Source organism: Felis catus, chromosome F2 (genome assembly GCF_018350175.1).
Source record: "Felis catus isolate Fca126 chromosome F2, F.catus_Fca126_mat1.0, whole genome shotgun sequence".
Classification (NCBI taxonomy): Eukaryota; Metazoa; Chordata; class Mammalia; order Carnivora; family Felidae; genus Felis; species Felis catus.
Window position 1 is genome coordinate 17,416,054 of NC_058385.1, and position 18,374 is coordinate 17,434,427.

The 18,374-nt window shown below is 38.0% G+C and overlaps 1 protein-coding gene, 1 long non-coding RNA gene and 2 other non-coding genes across 9 annotated transcripts in view; 2 read left to right on the plus strand and 2 right to left on the minus strand.

The window, feature by feature from the left end:
- Window positions 1–14,986, plus strand: part of MCMDC2 (minichromosome maintenance domain containing 2) — a 53,482-nt gene extending 38,496 nt beyond the window's left edge. For 4 of the 6 annotated variants that reach the window (XM_045049824.1, XM_045049826.1, XM_023248515.2 and 1 more), the window contains exons 14-15: window positions 2,844–2,953; window positions 12,118–12,511. In XM_045049824.1, coding sequence (XP_044905759.1) covers window positions 2,844–2,953; window positions 12,118–12,284 — 277 coding nt within the window. In that variant the 3' untranslated portion in view covers window positions 12,285–12,511. Of the gene's footprint in view, window positions 1–2,843; window positions 2,954–12,117; window positions 12,512–14,256 lie in introns of those variants that run through there. The other 2 variants (XR_006592413.1, XM_045049827.1) reach the window with 2 other exon arrangements.
- On the minus strand, window positions 13,926–18,170 carry LOC102900644. Its single transcript, XR_442347.3, has 4 exons — window positions 18,015–18,170; window positions 14,754–14,857; window positions 14,413–14,480; window positions 13,926–14,238 (listed from the first exon to the last, which is right to left on the minus strand). It is a non-coding gene; the product is annotated as an uncharacterized LOC102900644 (long non-coding RNA).
- Window positions 14,555–14,643, minus strand: LOC111558614. The gene has a single exon (XR_002739704.1). It is a non-coding gene; the product is annotated as a small nucleolar RNA SNORD87 (small nucleolar RNA).
- Window positions 15,851–15,957, plus strand: LOC111558630. The gene has a single exon (XR_002739712.1). It is a non-coding gene; the product is annotated as a U6 spliceosomal RNA (small nuclear RNA).
- Window positions 18,171–18,374: the final 204 nt, after the last annotated feature.

The window sequence follows — 18,374 nt, forward strand, 5'->3', positions numbered from 1 at the left end:
TTTAAAATAGTAAATGGAATTTTGTGATATTTTCCATTTTCTGAAGTAACGTTTAAAATACTCGCATCAGGGGTGCTCAGTCAGTAAAGCATGCAACTCTTGATCTCTGGGTCATGAGTTCAAGTCCACATTGGGTTTTAGTTGAGTGTGGAGCTTACCTTAAAAAAAGTTACTCAGGGGCGCCTGGGTGGAGCAGTCAGTTAAGCGTCCGACTTCAGCCAGGTCACGATCTCGCGGTCTGTGAGTTCAAGCCCCGCATCGGGCTCTGGGCTGATGGCTCAGAGCCTGGAGCCTGTTTCTGATTCTGTGTCTCCCTCTCTCTCTGCCCCTCCCCCGTTCATGCTCTGTCTCTCTCTGTCCCAAAAATAAATAAACGTTGAAAAAAAAAATTAAAAAAAAAAAAAAGTTACTCAAATCAATACTCAAAGAGTCAATACTTGAAGCCTCGGAAATCCTGTTTTCTCATATTTTTTCTCTGTAGCAAAAAGATATTTATTTAAACTTATATAACCTCAGTTAACATTTGACTATATTAATCCAAATATAAAGCAGAGTTCATTTTAATATGATAAATCTACTTCCCATGGTGGAAATTGGAAGGTATAGGGGTATAGGTGAGGTTTATGAAATAGCAAAGTAAATGAACTCATAAGAGTCATAAACCTTAAATTTTTCTCCTACCTCTATAGACAGGTACCTAATAACACTATCCTTGCTCTTCTAGAGAAGTAGAGCTGGACAATACTCTCTTCTCTTCCCTGAAAGGCTTTATACATATTCTGTTGTGGTCGACATTTTAGAAGGAGCTTAGGTGAGGATATCAGGAACATAATAGCCAAATCTGAAAATAACAACTCTGGAGTAATTTCCAAGGACTCAAATGATGATCTTGGTCTGAGTATGAATGGATAAGAAAAGGTTGATGGCTTATTATGAAAAAGACTTGAGGTTTTATTCTTTTTCTACTTAATATGAGTAAACAATGTAATATGGCTATTAAAAATACTGTGAATTCAGGTTGTGTTAAGTAGAACATAGTATCAAGAGGGAAAAAATGCTAGTTCTGCTTCACCTCTACATTGCTGGTTAAATCACACTCACATCGTAATACTATACTGAAAAAGAATATGTTTAAAAACATTTTTTAAAAATGTTTACTTATTTTTGAGAAAGAGAGACAGAGAAAGAGTGGGGCAGGGGCAGAGAGAGGGAGACACAGAATCCGGAAGCAGGTTCCATGCTCTGAGCTGTCAACACTGAGTCTGATGTGGGGCTTGAATCCACAGACTGTGAGATCATGACCTGAGCCAAAGTTGGATGCTTAACTGACTGAGCCACCAGGTGCCCCTGAAAAAAAAAAATAAATAAATAAAAATTAACCAAATCTGGTCATGAGGAGAGTGGTCAGAATGTTGAAAGGCCTGAAAATTGTCTTATGACATTTTTTTTACCTTTTTAAAAATTTTATTTATTTTGAGAGAGACAGAGACAGCATGATATGGGAAGGGTCAGAGAGAAAGGAAGACAGAGAATCCCAAGCAAGCTGTACACTGTCAGTGCAGAGCCTGACACGGGGCTCAAACCCACAAACCATGAGATCATGACCTGAGCCGAAACTAAAACTCAGATGCTTAAATGACTGAGCCACCCAGGTGCCCCATGTCTTATGACATATTAAAGGAGCTAGGAATATTTTATTTTGGAGAAAAGAAAACATAGGACAACTAGAAAAGTTGTCTTTGAATATTTGAAGAGATGTCATATTTAAGAAGTATTAAGCTTTTTTTATAATCACAGAAGACAGAACCAGTGGGTATAAATTTCAGTGAAACCAATTTCAGCTTAAATTTATATATTCTTTGTGGGTGAGTCCCAAAATTTTCAAATGCTTTATCTGAAATAGTAATAACTGTAAGTTATTATTGTCCCCATTTTATACCTGAAATTCAAAAAATTTTCGGGAAGTGAATGATTTATATGAAGTCACACAGCTAGTAAAGTCTAGAGACTTAGACCAGGTTTTCTGATTTCCAAGTTCAGCAGTCATTCAAGTATATTACATATGCCTAATGAGAGCTTGAAAGAGATTTTTTTTTCAATTTTAAATGTTTATTTATTTTTGAGAGGGAGAGAAAGCTAGGGAGTGGCAGAGAGACAGAAGGAGAGAGAGAATCCCAAGCAGGCTCCGTGCTGTCAGTGCAGAGCCCTATGTGGGGCTCGAACTCCCAAACCATGAGATCATGACCTGAGCTGAAATCAAGAGTTGGATGTTTACCTAACTGAGCCATGTAGGCGCCCCTGAGGGAGATTTTTTAGGTAATCAAAGGTTAGTTTAAAAATAAAAGATAAAGGAATGTATTCCCAGTGAACCATAGGAAATGTTCGAAAGAGACTGGACAATAAGTAGCCTGGGATATTGTGGAGAAAATTTAATTATCTGATTGGAGATTGAACTTTAAGGTCTCTTTCAAAACTAAAATTTCAAGATTCTGTGAGGACTTCAAATAGATGAAGAACTGGAAGAAAACACCAAAGGTGACTATAAGAGTTAGTTTTCCTAACTGTATATTGAGGAAGGGGGTATAGAATCATAAAAATGAAGATAAGCCAGAGCAGATATGAAGTCTGATAATAAGTCAAGATACTTGCTTGTTCTGGCATAGTTTATTGAAGTTGGTAGGAAAAAAATGCTTTGAAAAGAAACTAACATTTTTTTTAAAGTAAAAATATGCTGATCTTTAAGGCATGGCTTGTATACACATATAACTTGGTTTATCCCCGCCAAAATATATTTTATCTTTATAATATCAACATATTTGATTAGCATCAATTTTCTTTTTCAGAGTTTCCCTAGCTGAAGCACATGCTCGACTGAACTTAAGGAATAAAGTGCTTAAAGAAGATGTACTAATTGCAGCCTTATTGTTTGAAACATCTCTCACACTGAAATATGGTAATCTATTATTAATTTGTTAATGATCACTATAAATAATTATATTTAAATATTCTTAGACTGTTAAAATATCTATAAAATTTTATAAATTTTATAGCATTTATAAAATAAAATGTTATAGATATTTTATTTTTTAATTTTTTAATTTTTATTTTTTAAAATTTAAATCCAAATTAGTTAACATATAGTGTAATAATGATTTTAGGAATAGAATTTAGTGACTCATCACTTACATATAACACCCAGTGCTCATCCTAAAAATGTCTTCCTTAATGCCCCTTGTGCATCTAGCCCAGCTCCCTACTCAACACCCTGCCAGAAACCCTCAGTTTGTTCTCTGTATTTAGGAATCTCTTAATGTCTCTTTGTCTCCCTCTCTGTTTTTATATTATTTTTGCTCCCCTTCCCTTATGTTCATCTGTTTTGGATCTTAAATTCCACATATGAATGAAATCATATATTTGTCTTTCTCTGACTTATATTTCACTTAGCATAATACACTCTAGTTCCATCCATATTGTTGCAACTGGCAAGATTTCATTCTTTTTGATTGCCTAGTAATATTCCATTGTATGTATGTATATATATACCACATCTTTATCCATTCATCAGTCAATGGACATTTGGGCTCTTTCCATGCTTTGGCTATTGTTGATAACTATAAATAATATTGTTGCTATATACAATGGGGTGCATGTGCCCCTTTGAAACAGCACACCTGTATCCTTTGGATAAATACCTAGTAGTGCAATCACTAGGTTGTAGGGTAGTTCTATTTTTAGTTTTTTGTGGAACTCCATAGTGTTTTCCAGAGTGGCTGCACCAGTTTGCATTCCCACCAACAGTGCAAAAGGTTCCCCTTTCTCCACATCCTCGCCAACATCTGTCATTGCCTGAGTTGTTAATGTTAGCCATTTTGACAGGTGTGAGGTGGTATCTCATTGTAGTTTTGATTTGTTATTTCCTTGATAAGGAGTGATGTTGAGCATTTTTTCATGTGTCTGTTAGCCATCTGGATGTCTTCTTTGGAAAAGTGTCTATTCATGTCTTTTGCCCATTTCTTCACTGGATTATTTGTTTTTTGGGTGTAGAGTTTGAGAAGTTCTTTATAGATTTTGGATATTAACCCTTTATCTGATATGTCATTTGCAAATATCTTCTCCCATTCCGTTGGTTGCCTTTTAGTTTTGCTGATTATTTCCTTTGCAGTGCAGAAGCTTTTTATCTTGATGAGGTCCCAGTAGCTCATTTTTGCTTTTGTTTCCCTTGCCTCCGGAGACATGTCAAGTAAAAAGTTGCTGCGGCCGAGGTCAAAGAGGTTTTTGCCTGCTTTCTCCTCGAGGATTTTGATGGCTTCCTGTCTTACATTTATGACTTTCATCCATTTTAAGTTTGTCTTTGTGTGTGGTGTAAGAAAGTGGTCCAGGTTTATTCTTCTGCATGTCACAGTCCAGCTTTCCTAACACCATTTGTGGAAGAGACAGTCTTTATTCCATTGGATATTCTTTCCTGCTTTATCAAACATTAGTTGGCCATATGTTTGTGGGTCCATTTCTGGGTTCTCTATTCTGTTCTATAGATTTATATGTCTGTTTTTGTGCCATTAGCATATGGTTTTGTTGATTGCAGCTTTGTAATACAGCTTGAAGTCCACAGTTGTGATGCTTCCAGCTTTGGTTTTCTTTTTCAGGATTGCTTAGGCAATTCAGGGTCTTTCTGGTTCCATACACATTTTAGGATTATTTGTTCTAGCTCTGTGAAGAATGCTGGTGTTATTTTGATAGGGATTGCTAAAATATTATGTATATATTAATTATTATTTTAAAAATTAGTAAATTTTTTAAAGTTTATTTATTTATTTATTTTTGAGAGGAGAGAGAGTGAGCACAGGCATGAATGAGGAAGGGGCAGAGAGACAATCCCAAGCAGGCTGTACACTGTCAGCACACAGTCTGATGCGGGACCCAATCCCACAAACCTTGAGATCATAACCTGGGCTGAAATCTAGCACCCATTGAACCAAGTGAGCCACCCAGGTGCCATAGAATAATAAATTTTTGTCAGGTAAGGCCTGTTTCAATTTGAACACTTACTAATTGTTTATAGGTAATGTAACACGTTCCTTGTTATGCATGATTGCTTGGATTCTGAAACTTTTGCATTGCTTATAGAGTTCTGATGAAACATGTATTAAATACAACATGAAGTGATTCTAAATTTATCTTTCTTTTACTTAAACATTTTTTTTAATGTTTATTTTTGAGAGAGAGAGACAGAACGCAAGTGGGGGAGGAGCAGAGAGTGAGAGAGACACAGAATTTGAAGCAGGCTCCAGGCTCTAAGCTGTCAGCACAGAGCCCAATGCAGGGCTCAAACCCATGAACCATGAGATCATGACCTGAGCCAAAGTCAGATGCTTAACCAACTGAGCCACCAGGTACCCCATAAATGTATCTTCCTTCTACAATAACATGCAACAGGAACACCTGGGTGGCTCAGTCAATTAATCATCCAACTCTTGATTTTGGCTTAGGTCATAATCTCACAGTTGGTGAAATCAAGCCCCGCCATGGGGCTCTACACTGACAGCATGGAGCCTGCTTGGGATTCTCTCTCTCCCTCTCTTTCTTCCCCTTCCCCTCATGTTCTCTCTCTCACTCTTTCTCAAAATAAATAAATAAACATAAAATAAATAAAATAACAAGCAGCATTCAATTGTCAAGCAGTCCCCTCAATATAGTTAAGCACAGAGACAAAGAAAATGTGTTCATTTTGTATCACTGCCTCCCTGAATTGCTAGCTATAATACTATGACTCTAGCATTTAATTATTTGAAATGAATTTGAGCTTATTATGGTTTTGCTAATAAAAACATGAAAGGGCTCCTAAAGTAAGAGTAAACAGAGTTATTCTCACAAAGCTCTTGCCGAATTGGATCAGACATTAATTTTCATAAGATACTACAATCCTTGAAGCCAAACTCTGGCTCCAACCTTGGGACTTAAAGGATGTATTAACACTGACTTTTTTGTGTGTATATATTCAGTGCTTAAATTTGCCTTAAATTCAATTTATACAGTAATAACGGTTCGCAAAAACTCATTAGAACATTAGAACTTTGTTCTATAATTGTCAAAATCAAACATTATTAACCTGGGATTCATGGATACTTAGAGTTCTCGGGACTTGTGAATCTCTAAATTATATGAAAATATTTACATGTATGTGCTTGACACCTTTTTGCTTAGAGAGATGAATGGTAAGTTTTATAAAGTATGTCTTATAGGTTCATGATCCCCAGAAAAAGTTAGTTACCATCCCATGTTAGTTTTATGTACCAAAGGAGAAAGACATTGATTCCCAACCAATACTAAATAACAGGAAGGATACAAAAATATTTTTATTTTTAATTTGCTTTATCTTTTACAGGCTTCCTTTTTTAGAGATTTTATTGTTTTTATTTTTTATTTTTTTTAATGTTTATTTTTGATGGGTGGGGAGGGGCAGAGAGGGGACAGAAGATCTGAAGCGAGCTCCCCGCTGACAGGAGAGAGCCTGTTGTGGAGCTTGAATTCATGAACCAAGAGATCATGACCTGAGCCAAAGTTGGACACTGACTGAGCCACGTAGGCACCCCAGATTTTTTTTTTAATTTTATTTTTTATTTTTTAAAATTTACATCCAAATTAGCGTACAGTACAACAATGATTTCGGGAGTAGATTCCTTAATGCTCCTTACCCATGTAGCCCATCCCCCCTCCTACAACCCCTCCAGTAATCCTCAGTTTGTTCCCCATATTTATGAGTCTCTTCTGTTTTGTCCTTCTCCCTGTTTTTATATTATTTTTGTTTCCCTTCCCTTATGTTCATCTGTTTTGCTCTTAAAGTCCCCATATAAGTGAAGTCATATGATTTTTGTCTTTCTCTAATTTCACTTAGCATAATACCCTCCAGTTCCATCCACATAGTTGGAAATGGCAAGGTTTTATTCTTTTTGATTGCCGAGTAATACTCCATTGTGTGTGTGTGTGTGTGTGTGTATATATATATATATATATATACATACATATATATATATATATATACATACATATATATATATATATATGTATGTATATATATATATATATACCATATCTTCTTTATCCATTCATCCATCGATGGACATTTGGACTCTTTCCATCCTTTGGCTATTGTTGATAGTGCTGCTATAAACATGGGGGTGCATGTGTCCTTTCAAAACAGCACACCTGTATCCTGTGGATAAATGCCTAGTAGTACAATTGCTGTGTTGTAGGGTAGTTCTATTTTTAGTTTTTTGAGGAACCTCCATATTGTTTCCCAGAGTGGCTACACCAGCTTGCATATCCACCAGATTTTATTTTTTAAAAGTAATCAGGTTTTATTTTTTAAAGTAATCTCTACACCCAATATGGGGCTCAAACTTACACCCAGAGATCAAGAATCACATACTCTACCGACTGAGGCTGCTAGGCGCCCGAATCTTTTACATTCTTATTATTTGTATTTAAAAGCATACTTGATAAAATCTAACACACATTTTTTATGTACCATAACAAAACAATTCTGCCAAGTTTATTATGACATGCTATCAAAATTAAAATATAATTAGATTTCAATAAGAAGACAAAAATTTGTGTCTTTGAATTTAGAAACTGTACTATTTATTATTAAGGACCCCTATGGTAGAATATGGCTATTTTCACTTGGTAACTATTTTGTCAAGACTTTTGTGAAGTATTTAAGAAAGCATCTGTTGAGGAATATAAAACTAAATGAAGATTTTTTTTCCTTTAGTTATTTTTTATTTTCATAATGAATTTCAGTTAGGTATCTTGATTTTTAAGTCTTAAACAAAACAATGTTAAGAGATCCTTAAATGTTGGAGCACCTGGGTGGCTCAGTCAGTTAAGCATCTGACTTCAGCTCAGGTCATGATCTCGCAGTTTGTGGGTTCCAGCCCCACGTGGGGCACTGTGTTGACAGCTCAGAGCCTGGAGCCTGCTTTAGATTCTGTCTCCCTTTCTCTTTGCCCCTCCCTTGCTCATGCTCTGTCTCTGTCTCTGTCTCTCTCAAAAATAAATAAACGCTAAAAAAAAAAAAAAAAAAAAAAGAGCTCCTTAAGTGTTATTTCAGTTACAGCAGGAAATTGGAAACAAGAAAAAAAAGAAGAAAAAAACATAGCAAGAAATTGATCCCTACTCAGGGACATTTTTCTTGGATGCAAAAAACAATAGGTTGTGCTCATGAACTAGATTTAGAAGTTGGGGCAGAGGGCATAGGGAAGAATTAAAGAAAACTCCCAATTTTCTGCCTTGAGCAACTGAGTGGACCATGATGCCATTTACCACAACTGGGAACAAAGAGAAAAAGGGTTGGGAGAAAAACCCAATTATAGATAGATATGTTTGAGACATCTACAGAGATACCTTTAGATTGATACAAGAATCTGGAGTTTAGGTGAGGGTTCTAATTTAGAAATTTAATTTGGGAACCATCAGCCCAAAGATGGTACTCATAGCCATGGAATGGATGAAATTACCTGAAATTACCTAGATTGAGACTATACAGAGAACTCCAGGACTGCCCTTGAAGAATTCCAATATTTAGAAATGGGGTTGAGGAGGGGGAACAAATAGAGGAGAATGAGAAGCTGCAGCTACAATGTAGTAAGAAAATCAAGTGTAGTTATAGAAACAAGAGTGTTTAAGATTAGATTTTACAGAATTAGGGGAAGATCAAAGGAATAAAATCCTTAAAAAGGTGAGAGGGGATGGGATCCAGAGCACATGTGAAGATACTGGTCTCTAATGAAAGAAGTCACTTCATTATATAGGAGGGAAGACAAATGGATACAGAATCAGGTCTGTATCCATTTGATCATACACTCTACACAAGGTCATCAGCTAAAAGCAAAAGGTTTGAGAAGAGAAGAATGGAATATCATAGTCATGGGGGCAGGAGGCAGAAGAACATTTGTCTTAGAGTCAGCAGGGTTGTCTGGCAGGCAGTGGGCATCCATTTGAGGTTTCTGTGATTCATTTAAAGTGAAACCAAGAGATGCCAATTATGTGATTTTCTGCCTAGCAGCCTGAGTGCAGGCATAAAGTAAATTGTTGGGTTCATGCAGAGTTGAGGTTTTTATAGGCGACTGTGATAGAGTGTTGCAGAGGGGTAAGGGAGTGGGGACACTGGCTTGGGATAGATTCTTAAATAGGTTAAAAGAAGGAAGTGAATTGAAGGAAGCCACTTGGAGGTCTTGGGATAGAAGCTGGAAGTATAAGAGGGAAGGGGGATTTGAACTAATGGTTTTGAAGTAAGTTTTTGGTAATGTCAGTTTCCTGTGATTTTCCTATGTGTGGTGGAGGTAGAGGAAAAACTCCAGAGAGGTCTGGAATTAAGAGGGTCATTCACATGGAAATCACTGAATGGCAGGTATTAGGGAATAGAGGAATATTGTGAGCCACGTGCTGAGAACTGGTTGACTTCACCAAGGAAGAGAAAGAGTAGTAAGCCCAAATGGCACTGGGCATCAGCAGAGAGATTTTTATTAAGAGGAAAGCAGGGACAAGAATGGTCTGGTAGCAGCAAAGGGGCAGCAAGTTAGTCACTGTCTCTGTCTTGTTACTAAGGTATGAGTGGTGTTTTGAGAAAAAGCAGCTTCACTTTAGAGAGCAACAGGAAAAGCAGTGTTCTCAAGGAACAGTAAGGATTCAGGTAAGATAAAGGGAATGGTAAAGGGAGCAGTCACGGCAGTCTGAGACTATGTTAAGTGCATACTGATAACAGACGGTTCTAGGAAGGTAGGCACTGTCTGCTTGGCTAGCAACTGTACTCCTGGCCAGTCACATGTATGTACTCATTCAATGAATCAACAATGAAACAGAATTTAAGAGCTTAACTCCTAAAGTGGTAGTCAAAAAGTTTTTTTAAGTTGTGGTAAAATATACTAACATTTACCATCTTAACGATTTTTAAGTGTATAATTCAGTGGTGTTAAATACGTTCACACTGTTGCCACCATCCATCTCTATAAACCTTTCATTTTTTTCTGTACCCATTAAACAATAACTCCCCAATCTCTCCTTCCTTCCTCCAGTCCCTGGCAACCACCATTCTTTCTATTTTTATAAATTTGACTTCTCCATGTATCTCATATAAGTCTAATCATATGTGTTTATCTTATGGCTCACTTCACTTCATATAATGTCCCCAACGGTTTATTGATGTGGTAGCATGCATTAGAATTTCCTTCTTGTTCAAGATTGAATATTCTATTCCATTGTATGTATGTATACACATGTACACACACACACACACCACACATACCATTTTGTTTATTCATTCACCCAACAATGGACCTTAGATTGCTTGCACCTTTGGCTATTGTGAATAATGCTATGAACATGAGTATATGCTTACTTACCTCTTTGAGACCTTGTTTTAAATTATTTTGGGTATGTGTCCATAAATGAAATCCCTGGATCATGTAATTTTTTGAATAAACTGCTACTGTTTTCCATAAGGGTTGCACCATTTTACATTCTCACCAACAGTGCACAAGGGTACATTTTCTTCATATCCTTGCCAACATTTGCTTGATAGTAGCCATCCTTATGGGTGTAAGATGGTATTTCACACCATTTACCTAGTGATTAGTGATGTTGCCCATCATTCATGTGCCTATCTTCTTTGGAGAAATGTCCGTTTCTCCTTTGCCGATTTTTGAATTGGGTTATTTTCTTGTTCAGTTGTAGATCCTATATCAGATACAATTTCCAAGTATTTTCTCCCATTCCATGGGTTGCCTTTTCACTCTTCATTGTAGTATTTGACGCACCAGTTTATTTTGATGTGGTTTAACTTATCTATTCCCTCTTGTTGCCTGTACTTTAGTGTTATAACACTAGAAATCTAGTGTTACATAAATTCTAGAAATCACTGCCAAATCCAATGTCATGAAGCATTTCCCCAATTTTTTGTTTTTGTCTCAGTTCTTATGCTTAGGTCTATAAGGGACCAACTTCATTTTTTTTTCTTATGGGTATTGTTTTTTCAGTACCATTTGTTGGAAACTGTCCTTTCCCCATTGGTCTTGGCACTCTTAAACATAAATCATTTAACCATGTATTTGAGGGGTTTCCAGGCTATTCAATTCCATAGGTTTATGTCTTTTTGTCAGTGGTTCTGAATAATTGAGATTACAATGATGTCTTTATCCTCAGTCATCCGCTTAACCTTTATCAAAGTGTTTCCCTACCTTCTAATACCTTCTCTCCCTACTTCTTCCACCTCCCCACAGCACTATTCAGGTTCAAAACTCTAAATGACTAGGTCAACAGATAACAAAGTTCTAGTTTCTACACTTAAAAAAATGTTATTTTTGAGAGAGAATATGAGCTGGGGAGGGGCAGAGAGGGTGGAGGGGACAGGATTTTAAGTAGGCTCTGCACTGACAGCAGTGACTCCCAACACTGGGCTCGAACTCATGAACTGTGAGATCATGACCTGAACCAAGGCTGGACACTAAACCAAGCCACCCATGTGCCCCTCTAGTTTCCATGTTTTAAAACGTAGTATTTTTTCTTGGCTCTGGTAAGTCTGTGTATATACTGAAACTATTTCATGAGTCTCAAAAACAGATCAGTTTTAAATGATTATTGAAATATTCTATTAAATAGGTCAGAACTTAAAAACTCTTATTGGGGGGGCCTGGGTGGCTTAGTAGATTGAGCATCCTACTTTTTTAAAGTTTATTTGAGAGAGAGTGGGGGAGGGGCAGAGAGCGAATCCCAAGCAGGCTCAGTGCTGTCAGCGCAGAGCCTGACGTGGGGCTCAATTCCATAAACCATGAGATAATGACCTGAGCCAAGATGAAGAGTCAGATGCTTAACCAACTGAATCCCACAGATGCCCCAATCATCTGATTCTGCATTTCAGCTCAGGTCATGATCCCAGGGTCGTGGGCTCAAGACCCACAGCAGGCTCTGTGCAGAGTGTAGAGCACGGTTGGGATTCTCTCTCCCTCTGCCCCTTTCCCCAGCTTGCACTCTATAAAACAAAACAAACTCATACTATTTTGCTGAAAATGTGATTTCACATTTAGCATTTTAAGGACTTCTCATTTACACTTTTTTCCTTAGGGGCCACTGTATTTTGTGTTGCTCCAAATGCAGTATTTCCATTTGAATTGTATAATGAAGAATATTTGGAACAAAGGGATATCTATTTGAATGAATGCCAACAGCAGCTCCAACAGTTTATTGCCACATATGGACCTGGGACAGCTATTTTCACTAGTGATGAATAGGCAATCTGAGGAAAATCATTTTCTTCACTCATATTTAAGCAGTGGAAAGGTGTGATTCTGAAGTAATGCTTCAGGTAATACTATGTATGGTAGTACATTAGAAGGCTATCTTAAAAATATAAAAGGTCTCATTATTAAAAATCTGGTCGGGGGACCTGGGTGGCCCAGTTGGTTAAGCGTCCGACTTCAGCTCAGGTCATGATCTCACGGTTCGTGGGTTCGAGCCCCGCATTGAGCTCTGTGCTGACAGTTCAGAGCTTGCTTCAGATTCTGTGTCTCCCTCTCTGCCCCTCCCCTGCTCATTCTCTCAAAGAATAAATAAACATTAAAAAAATAAAAAAAGAATCTGGAAACTAAGCAATGTTTAAAAACGGTCACTTTTATGTAGTTCTACTTGTCACAAGATGGCAAGAACAGTTTAAATGAGAATATTTACCTAAAAATAAATCATTTTTCTTGCACCTGTGAACCTGACAAATGGAGTAAATAACAGCAACATATAGAAGCAGAAGCCTCCAATTTAAGGACATTTCCTACTTCATTACTTTTTATGTCCATTATAGTTTTGGAAGCCCTAATTATGAATTCAGGGAAAGCATGGAAATTTTCCATTTTTTAAAGCCAGGTTAATGAAAAAAAGTAATTTATAACAAATCAAGGGGTAAGAATTGGCTCCTTGAACCTAACTGGTTACAAGAAAGGCACCAAAAGGCAAAGAAACCCAATTTGCAAACCATCTTCATTTTTGGAGGGAAGAGATCTATTCTGAAAAGGTGTGTGTGGAGAAAGAGAAAATATATTTAACTTGTAAAATCCCCAAATCCTTTTCATTTTTCAAAGGTTTAATATGTTAATTTTTAAAATGTTTTTGAGAGAACAGTGTGAGTGAGGGAGGGCCAGAGAAAGGAGACCCAAAATCTGGAGCAGACTCCAAGGCCCAAATGGGGCCTGAATATACCAACCAGGAGATCCTGACCTGAGCCAAAGTTGGACACTTAAAGCAGTTGAGCCACCCAGGTGTCCCAATAAGTTAATTATAAAAAAAATAAGATACTACCATGCCGATTCTTTAGAAACTGGCACTTTATGGAGCTAAACCATAAAGGTTGACAGCTCTCTCTATAGGCCTTTGACAAATCATTCCTACTCATTCAACAGTATTTACTGAATATTCACTAGTTTCAGAGACTTGTGTTACTTTTTCAGAATGCAAAGCTAGTTTTGTTTTTGTCTTTTAAGCTTTTATATATTTTTTGAGAGTGTGGGAGAGAATCCCAAGCAGGCTTCATGCTCAGTGTGGACATGGGGCTGGGCTCCATTTCATGACCTGAGCCGAAATGGAGTCAGCAAAGCCAGTTTTTAAAAACAATTTACATATTACAGTTCTAGAATTCTAGACTTGCCATAATGAAATTATAACCTAGATAAAAGCACTCAACAGGGGAAAAGCAAGATTTAGCTAAGTTCAAATCTTCAGAGTTAAGAATTCAGCTTTAGAATTCCTATAAATTCTAAGTCCTGGTTGGAATGGACTGTCCAGTCACTATTTCCCTTAATATGACATGTTATTATTTGTACTAAGATCACAATTTTTTTTGTTCAAAGGCAAAAGCAAAGAATAAGATTAAAACTTAAACTATGTAGGTCACAGGTGAAATCTTTATTTGTAAGGGATAATTCGTTAAGGTGTTTAGGAGATTCCAAATACTTATTTATTGATAAAGAACATACTTTCTTAAAGTATGCTAAAAACAAATCTGACTAGTAATTATGGAACTGGAGATGTTTAAACACTCGATATATTTTAAAGATAGCAGACTTTACTGCCCAACAGTTAAAAGTATTCAAGCATGTATTTCTCTACATAACTTATTGTGAGGTGATCAATGTTAAATAAAGTATTTATTCATGTCTTCTTGACCAATTCTTCATTTTTCCTTCCAACTGCATGCCTCTGGGGAAAAAAAATCAGAAACCAACAATGAAAATCACTCCATAGTCAAAATCAAAGGAGAATCAGACTTCTGACAACACACACACAGGCAACTTTAACAGGATATGGCCCAAACCCTTTGGAGTTTCAGATACTTTTGAATTATTATTAGCTGTGATTGCCAGAATTACTTACCGAGGCAATGAAGAATTTTTAACCACAACAGTTATGGACTTGGACATTCATCTGCAGCTACCTACATGCTGAAAAGAACATATAACCCATTTTAATGAAAAACTGCATTATACTTGAGTAATTCACATAAACAATATACGTAACTGGCATCTCAGTCTTCAAATTATTTCTTCAAAGAAACCCTCAGCTGGGTAAACGGCAAAAAGTAATTTAAGTCATCATTGTGCCAGTTACTAAACCTATCTAGGTCAAAAACCTACTAAATGTTTTTGGTACTGCTTTTCTTGGACAGTACCATAAATACATAACAAAGCACAGTGTTTAACATTAAGTTTTGGTACCTCATTACATGCAGTTGTGCTCCTAGTAGTTTTATCACAGCCATCCTCAGATGTTTTTGGAAAACATCACAACGTTCATCTTCAACTCATAGGCTCTGTTGTACCTAGAAATCAAAATATTTCATTGTGAATTCTCATTTGTACTTGCCATCTGTTTGGCATCTTATATGCAGGAATGGTCCAGTAAGACTTTTTCATTCTCATCAGGAGCCATAAACATTTTACTTACAACCTTCCTGACTCCCATCTAACTTTTTATAAAAACTACTAACATTTGAGGCCATATACTGGAATAATTTTGTTATTTAACACATCTCTCATGGAATGAAGTACTTTCTGCTTAGTTCTACTTTTTTTGGTAGTCCAAACGGATAACCCCAAAATTTAGAACCTCTGTAATGGCTTGAACAGATTAGTACTTTTGACTGTTTAGGCCCTAATAATTCTATAAATGATCTTTCCAAGCTGGAAATGGGTTTATTAGCATGGATAGGAAAAATTGTGGCTATATATAGGATGTTCTTTACTGTGGCAGTATCGATGTTAGGACATGATGGTCCTAATGAGTACCTAGCCATTGCTTTTCTGTCTCAGAGCTTGACAAGGATGAGATGAGTCAGGTTAAAGGTTAGATGTATAAAAACAAGTGTGTAGACCTCCAACTAAAGCATCACAATGGCAAATCTAATGTAGTTTTAGAGCAGATACATTATGTTGACATCATTATTGGACAGTCTTGTAGAATTAAGTCCCAGGTCGCCTGAAAGCACACTGAGGTAGTGCAAAGAATGGCCAGGGCCACAGATCATCTCTTACAGCACCCCAGGAGGGTAAATCATTGAACCAGACAGCTACTGGAAATGATTTATGAAGACACATCAGATGTTGTACCCTGCAAAACAATTTATCATTTTCAAGTCTGGAAATAATTTCACATCGTCAATATTAGGAACACAAACTATTAGTTATGAATAATACCAACTTGGAAAGTTTCAGTGTAATGAGATTCATGGGAACTACTGACAACTATATGCATAATCTCATTTGTGTAAATCCTACAAGAATGTTTAGTGATACATATTTGTAATAAAACTGCTGTGCCTGCTTCGGCAGCACATATACTAAAATTGGAACAATACAGAGAAGATTAGCATGGCTCCTGTGCAAGGATGACACGCAAATTCGTGAAGCGTTCCATATTTTTGAGGATGTGGAGAAACGGGAACCCTCTTGCACTGTTGGTGGGAATGCAAATTGGTGCAGCCACTCTGGAAAACAGTGTGGAGGTTCCTCAAAAAACTAAAAATAGACCTACCCTATTATCCAGCAATAGCACTGCTAGGAATTTACCCAAGGGATACAGGAGTACTGATGCATAAGGGCACTTGTACCCCAATATTCATAGCAGCACTCTCAACAATAGCCAAATTATGGAAAGAGCCTAAATGTCCATCAACTGATGAATGGATAAAGAAATTGTGGTTTATATACACAATGGAGTACTACGTGGCAATGAGAATGAAAGAAATATGGCCCTTTGTAGCAAGGTGGATGGAACTGGAGAGTGTGATGCTAAGTGAAATAAGCCATACAGAGAAAGACAGATACCATGTTTTCACTCTTATGTGGATCCTGAGAAACTTAACAGAAACCCATGGGGGAGGGGAAGGAAAAAAAAAAAAGAGGTTAGAGTGTAAGAGAGCCAAAGCATAAGAGACTCTTAAAAACTGAGAATAAACTGAGGGTTGATGGGGAGTGGGGGGGGGGGGGGGGAGGGTGGGTGATGGGTATTCAGGAGGGCATCTTTTGGGATGAGCACTGGGTGTTGCATGAAAACCAATTTGACAATAAATTTCATATATTGAAAAAAAATATTAAAAAAATAAAAATAAATAAATAAAACTGCTATCCTTCCCACTCAGCTCAAAAAGCTAAGAGCCAGGATACAAAATCCCAGATGAGAGGCACCTCAGTAGTTATGAAGATAGGTTGAGGGCGGGAGTTATGTGATAGGTAAAGAATTAGATGCTAGAGTAATGAGAAAAATCACAGTTCTTAAATGGTGTGGTGGGCTCCGTATTTATTATGCTTCAGGATTTACCTGTTATCAGTATTTTTACCAAACACTTGGTTTTAAAACCCCCAGTAATTAGCAATAAAAGTAGGATTGATGCCACTTATGCCTCAAAATAAAGATGACTAATACCAAATGTAAACTATTTTTAGCCATCAAATGCCCTGGTGACAGCAACATATTTGGGAGGAGGTAACAACAAAAAAGCCCGACACAGGATTATACCGTTTCATCGATGAGGTATTAATACCATTTTAAAGTATTTATTTAAGTAATCTCTATATCCAAAGTGGAGCTCAAACTGACAACCCCCACCCCAAGATCCTCCAACTGAGCCAGCCAGGCGCCCCAATAACTTGTTTTTGAATAGGCAACACGTTCTTCCAGCCTCCCAGCTGTTGACCAGTTTCTTCAGTATTATGTCCAGAAATACACATCTCTATACAAATGCAAGCATCTAAGGGTAGAGCAGGCATTTATGGCTTAGGGAGGTTCTAAACAGTACAGACTGTTCTCCTAACTTCAAAACATCACGTTTTTAAAAGATATTTACAAAGGAAGATTCACAAACACATGCGACAAGTCACTGTCCTAAGTCGCTACCAGAACTGTTACTAAACTGATAACAATTTTAAAAGCCAATCACAAACTACAGTTAAGGTTGTCTTTAATATCCTAGAGATAATGCCTTTCCCCTTTTATAAAATGCTTGCGTACTACGAATAAATAAGTCGCCCACTAAGGGACCCTAAAACCGTCTAGGCTGCACACAAGGCTTTGCTGGGGATACAAAATTGCTCCGAAGGAGGCCCCGGCGTACACCAAAACCACGCGCCATACCTTCCAGCCGCCTCGAAACCACCTCAATCTGAGAAGGTCCTTTATTAATTTTTGACTTTAGAACAGTCGAAACGGGCGTTTACTTAAAAAAAGGGTCAGTAGAGACTCGCAGCTGGTTACTAAAAAATGCGACAGAGCCAATAACCCAGGACGCTCTGGGTGGCAGAAGGGGAAGGCTGCCTCCCGGGCCGACCTCGCGGCCATGCCGCTTACTCGGCTGCGCTCGGCAAGGTCGGAGGCCCTTTACACGGGGGCCCCAGGGCAGAGACCAGAGGCGGGCCTGGGTTCCGGCAACGAGTCGGGTTCCCGGTAGTAACAGGTTGAACTAAGACCGCAAGGACTCCCACCTCGAAGGACCCAGCGACTGGTCCGCTGGCGCTGCCGCCCGGGCCGCATGACCGACCAAGCTTCGCAAGGCCTCCTCCGTCGACAGCCGCGCGGAAAAGAAAGCACAGCTTCTTCCGTTGGGCTTTTGGGGCTCCGGGCCCCGCCCCTTCCGGGCCCTGGCCCCGCCTCCGACAGGGGAGCGTGTGTCCGGCGGCGGAGTCAGTGCTAAGCACCTGGGTGGTCGTTGTAGCTGCGTTCTCAACGTCTGGGTGGCGCTACCCTGAGATCTGCGTTTCTCCGACTGCGGTGGAGTGCTACACCGTAAGTTCATATTGAAGGGAACTTTTGGAGGCTTTCAAGGCTCATGAGGAGCTATTTCA